This window comes from Oncorhynchus clarkii, chromosome 26 (genome assembly GCF_045791955.1).
Source record: "Oncorhynchus clarkii lewisi isolate Uvic-CL-2024 chromosome 26, UVic_Ocla_1.0, whole genome shotgun sequence".
In the NCBI taxonomy this organism is placed as follows: domain Eukaryota; kingdom Metazoa; phylum Chordata; class Actinopteri; order Salmoniformes; family Salmonidae; genus Oncorhynchus; species Oncorhynchus clarkii.
In genome coordinates this window covers 37,936,654-37,942,436 of record NC_092172.1, presented here as the reverse complement: position 1 = coordinate 37,942,436, position 5,783 = coordinate 37,936,654, and the positions used below count along the sequence as shown (strand labels likewise).

General features: G+C 39.2%; 1 protein-coding gene across 2 annotated transcripts; it reads right to left on the bottom strand.

Moving 5' to 3' along the window:
- Window positions 1-2,682: 2,682 nt before the first annotated feature.
- LOC139385230 (SUMO peptidase family member, NEDD8 specific) lies at window positions 2,683-4,990 on the bottom strand. Of its 2 annotated transcripts, none has more exons than XM_071130364.1 (2): window positions 4,819-4,990; window positions 2,683-4,307 (listed from the first exon to the last, which is right to left on the bottom strand). In XM_071130364.1, exon 2 carries the CDS (start codon window positions 4,261-4,263, stop codon window positions 3,625-3,627), a length of 639 nt encoding a protein of 212 aa, XP_070986465.1. In that variant the 5' UTR covers window positions 4,264-4,307; window positions 4,819-4,990; the 3' UTR covers window positions 2,683-3,624. The 2 variants fall into 2 exon arrangements, with proteins under 2 accessions (XP_070986465.1, XP_070986466.1); XM_071130365.1 differs by having other exon boundaries at window positions 4,824-4,965.
- Window positions 4,991-5,783: the final 793 nt, after the last annotated feature.

Genomic DNA, 5,783 nt, shown 5'->3' with positions numbered 1-5,783 from the left:
GGACCTTGCAGATAATTGTATGTGTGGGGTCCAGAGATGAGGTAGTCATTAAAACAATTATGTTAAGCACTATTATTACACACAGTGAGTCCATGCAACTTATGTGACTTGTTAAGCAAATGTTTACTCTTGAACTGATTTAGGCTTGCCATAACAAAGGGGGTTGAATACTTATTGACATTTCAGCTTTTCATGTTGTATTCATTTGTAACAATTGTGTAAAACATCATTCCACTTTGACATTATGGGGTATTGTGTGTAGGCCAGTGACACATCTCAAGGAGTGTGAATACTTTCTGAAAGCACTGTATATATTACTGCATAACGGCATAGCTGTGACGGCCGTGATCTAGAGCCTTCATAGGTTGACTGGAATATTACGACGTATTATGACGTGTGAGGCGTCTGTGGAATGTCATGTGTTCTCCACCACAAGCCTGCAGTGGATCATCTCTGCGCTATCTGCATCATGGCCGTCCTCGCTGACAAGCTAAGCCTGTCTAAAAGTCTAAAACTGATACCACCTATAGATATGGATGGTTCAGATTCTACCGCCGACTGATACATTTGTGGAAAAGAATAGCCCGTTCTTATCCTGACTGTTTCCCATAGCCTTGGGATTTAAAATACAATCTGTGTTGACTGAGTGAAGTCTTTCAGATGAGATGGAGATCAGGAATGATCCCTATAGGCACCCATTCTCAACGCTGTAGATGAATTCTGCCTGTCGGGAAGTTTATGTATTGTATCCCCAGATGGATATAGTCCGAGGAGTTGTGTAATAATACCGTTTGTGATGACTGGCTGCCAGTCTCTGCTGGCCCTTTGGAAGGGAAATCTAGATCTTCCCAGAAACAACCCCCCTACTTCATCCTAAGCACCTGTGTAGATCAGAGGACAAGTTGAAGCATGCGTGTTTATGTTTCTATCTGTCCAATTCATTCAGACCTACATGAAGTGTGAAGAGGGTAAGGGGACAGGCCTATTTTTTTTTAATTACACTATAATTACACTACAAACAGTCCTATAAATTACACTACAATTACACTATGCTACAGTCATTTTAATTACACTACACTAAAAACAGTCATTTTAATTAAACTACTATTACACTACACTAGAAACAGACTTTAATTCCACTACTATTACACTACACTAGAAACAGTCATTTTAATTACACTACTATTACACTACACTAGAAACAGTCTTTTTAATTACACTACTATTACACTACACTAGAAACAGTCATTTTAATTACACTACTATTACACTACACTAGAAACAGTCATTTTAATTACACTACTATTACACTACACTAGAAACAGTCTTTTTAATTACACTACCATTACACTACACTAGAAACAGACTTTAATTACACTACTATTACACTACACTAGAAACAGTCATTTTGATTACACTACTATTACACTACACTAGAAACAGTCTTTTTAATTACACTACTATTGCACTACACTAGAAACAGTCATTTTAATTACACTACTATTACACTACACTAGAAACAGTCTTTTTAATTACACTACCATTACACTACACTAGAAACAGTATTTTTAATTACACTACTATTGCACTACACTAGAAACAGTCTTTTTAATTACACTACCATTACACTACACTAGAAACAGACTTTAATTACACTACTATTACACTACACTAGAAACAGTCATTTTGATTACACTACTATTACACTACACTAGAAACAGTCATTTTGATTACACTACTATTACACTACACTAGAAACAGTCATTTTAATTACACTACTATTACACTACACTAGAAACAGTCATTTTAATTACACTACTATTACACTACACTAGAAACAGTCATTTTAATTACACTACTATTACACTACACTAGAAACAGTCATTTTGATTACACTACTATTACACTACACTAGAAACAGTCTTTTTAATTACACTACTATTACACTACACTAGAAACAGTCTTTTTAATTACACTACCATTACACTACACTAGAAACAGTCTTTTTAATTACACTACTATTGCACTACACTAGAAACAGTCTTTTTAATTACACTACCATTACACTACACTAGAAACAGACTTTAATTACACTACTATTACACTACACTAGAAACAGTCATTTTGATTACACTACTATTACACTACACTAGAAACAGTCATTTTAATTACACTACTATTACACTACACTAGAAACAGTCATTTTAATTACACTACTATTACACTACACTAGAAACAGTCATTTTAATTACACTATTATTACACTACACTAGAAACAGTCATTTTAATTACACTACTATTACACTACACTAGAAACAGTCTTTTTAATTACACTACTATTGCCTGACATTTGGCGTTCTGACTGGAAATCGTCTCAATCGGAAATGACATTTAACTTTCTGGCGCAGCATCTGTCACGCTTCAGCGATACAGACTGAATAGAGACGTAAACGGGACTAATGAAGGAATGTAATTACCGGGACCTTGTGATTCATTCCAGGATCGAATGGTTTTCTATTCTTCAGGTGTTCATCATTGCCTCAGCCAGTAATTAATAAATAAATAATTGATATGTCATTACTACATTAGTACTTAAATTAATTATTCATACTCCTGTTGATTTTGAATCATGTATTTGCCTGCATGCTACTGACACAAAGTAGAACCAAATTGGGCTGCTTATTGATATCAGATTCATTCCTTTATTATCATCCAAAATACTGTAACAATTTCAACATGAAATTAATTTCTCTCATTATATGCATATAATCTCATATATAAGATATGGCACTTTCATGTTCCTTGCTTGGTTTATTGGAAGTGTATCATGGAGATACTGTGTAAACGTTAATGGTTTATTAAGATGAGGACTAGGTTTTATTTGCAGGTTTAGTAAACGGAGAGGATCATGGAACTGGTGCCACCACACAACCATCATTTGACCATGATTAACAGGTAGAATTGCATCCAAACATTTCTTCCTTGTGAGATTACTGTATATTTAACATTCTAAGGTATATTCTTCATATAAATTCTAATTTATTTACAGCAAACCTGAGCAAAAATCATTGTAAACAATTTAAACATTTTCTTACAAGATCAAATGAAATACAGTGAAGAGAAAACGTTATTTTCAAGATGTCCATTTCTCCTGTTTATTATTATTTTTATACCTGACCTAGTGTTATGTGCTTTTTGTAAGATCCTATTCTGGACTTTCCATTTCCTACCTCTGATATTGAACTCTGTTGAGGAAACATTTAGCTGGATGGTTTACGCCTGTTGTATTCTGTCATGTGACAAATAAACTTTGATTTGTAACCCGCTCCTTGTGCTGAATATGATAAATAGATAATAAATTAAACGTATTGTATAGGCATGCAGGTGCAGTGTTTACATGTGTTGTTCTGGCTTTATAAGGAGTAAATATGACAGCAATTGTTGTATGAAGCCTGAAATATTGGAACAAGGCTTCAATCTTTTACTTTCAAAGGCAATATCTTTGTGACTGTGAATGTAGATCCAGTGCATTCCTTCATTGACCTTAAAACTCACGAAGGCTCTCCTCGTCTGAGTACATTGAGGACACGCTTAGTGCTGAGGAAGAGAACATAGCTCCCCAGGTCAATCTCTGTCTAGTCTCTGGATCAGTCTGCACCACTCTAGCCTCTTCTGAGTGATGTAGGCCGGGGTGATGGTCTGGACAGGGAGGCGAGGCGAGCCCTCCACTCTGGCCCTCTCACACAAGGCCTCTGCGTTACAGATCACATACATGCCGCAGTCATAGCTGTTCTGCTGCAAAGGACAGGGCTCCTCCACAAAGGGCACTTTCCTCCCCGACCCCAGGAAGGGCTCCAGCTTTGTGGCGATCCGCCGGGCGTGAAGCGAGTTGCCACCACTCTGCGAGTCGTAGTGGGCAAAATGGCCGCCGTCGCGCAAGAACAGCAGCAGGCTCCAGTGAGAGCCGCCGGCAGTCTGGATGGAGTTGTCGTTGACAGCCAGGAAGACCCAGCGCCGGGAAGCTAGCCCCAGCGGCTCCAGAAACAGGGCTAGTTCCTCCGGGCAGGCAGCACACTTGATGAACTGGGTGACCTCGGGGCTGATGAAGATGGCCGCTTCACCAAGGCCCTTGAAGAGCTCAGCAGCAAAGTACTCGAAGGCAAAGCCGATGACCTGGTCGTTGAGCCAGTGAGGGCCCTCCAGTAAGGCCACATCAGAGCGCCGCAGGAGGCTGTCCTGGTAGCTCAACACAACGGGATCCATTCTCTCCAAGGCAGGGTGGGGGCGGACAGGTAGACAGGGTCAGTCTAGAAAACATGGAGGAACCGGTTTTGGGGAGATTAAGTGAAAGATGAAGCAACACTACTCTACACAATCACAAACTGTCATCTTGTCAGATTTTTCAGGAATGAGCGCTAGCTAATTCATTAGTTGAGTGTATGAGGAGGTTTTCTACTAGTTAGCTATAGCCTAGGTGCTGAAAGTACTTTCCAGATAGCTAACCTAATAGATAGCTAACCTAACCTTAGCTATGTTGGCAGGCTGATTAGCTATAAATAAATAAATAAAACTTCTACTGGATATAATCTTCAATCTCACAATTAGTACTATAGCTATAAAGCTTATCTAACAACACACTAAGTTAGCTAGTTATAGCTAAAATATTTTTATTTTGGTCAAAGTTGGCAGGGTTGCTGGCGCTGCATTGCGTTTTGCTATGCTAGCTAGTGGTGACTCCCAGGCCAATGGGTTTGGCATGCGCAGTGGGTTTTACGATGTACGAAATTAATAAACAAACGAACATTTTATTCCACATACCTTACCAGACACATTCACTAAAAAGGTCCATCAAAAAATGCAACCTTCCTTCCTCGTTGCAGTAAGAAACGTAAACGAGTACAAACTGCTCCACTACTGTAAACATTTTGCGACAGTACTGCGGGGCAAGTAGGCTTTCCGAGACCCGCTCTGTCCATGCGGGTGATTCGCTGAATGAGTCGGTACATCCAATCCCCTCGAACCTCTCTGGGAAACCCTCCCTCCCTGATTATTTCACCCCGCCTATCAAGTAGCGTGAGCGAGCACTGTTTAGCAAAGGGAAAAGGCAGCAGAGGTTTCATCGAACGTCACCGGGGATAGGAAGGGCTGCTTTTAATACATTTTAAGAACAGAAGAAAATAGGACACATATGCGTCACTGTTCGGGACTGATCTGAATTTTGAATCATTTTCGGGGGAAGTTATTTGGAGAGAAGAACGAAGGCGCAGTTGTTTAAGGAAACCCAGGGAATTAAAAATCAGATTTGAGAGTTGCATTTGTGTGCTAATTCCCCTGTCCCAACGAGAAGGCTTCCGCGCACAACAGATTTGGATTAACGTTCATTGATGTGGTAAGGTAAGAAGTGCTGTTACTGTCCCAAACGAGGCTTTTCATGTGTGTATAAATATAAATATGTATGTACCAATCACTGGGGTATGGTACCAATACGCAAGGTTTTGCTATTGACGATATGATTTTTGGAATTCCATTCATCGCACGATGAACTACCCTTCCCACTGAGCCACAGGGAGTTTATTGCGTGTAGTTACCATTACTTGAAACGCTGTGTTAATTTATTGACTGGATTAAAGCTTGACCACTTTGAGATTGTGCGTGTATTAAAGAAACCACATTTTTGCATTCAAATTGAGTTATTTTTACTTTGTCAGTAGTGGGACACCCATTATTACAAAAGTATATTGCTTTCGAGTAGTAAGTTATTGTCATGAGCTGTTAGATAACTG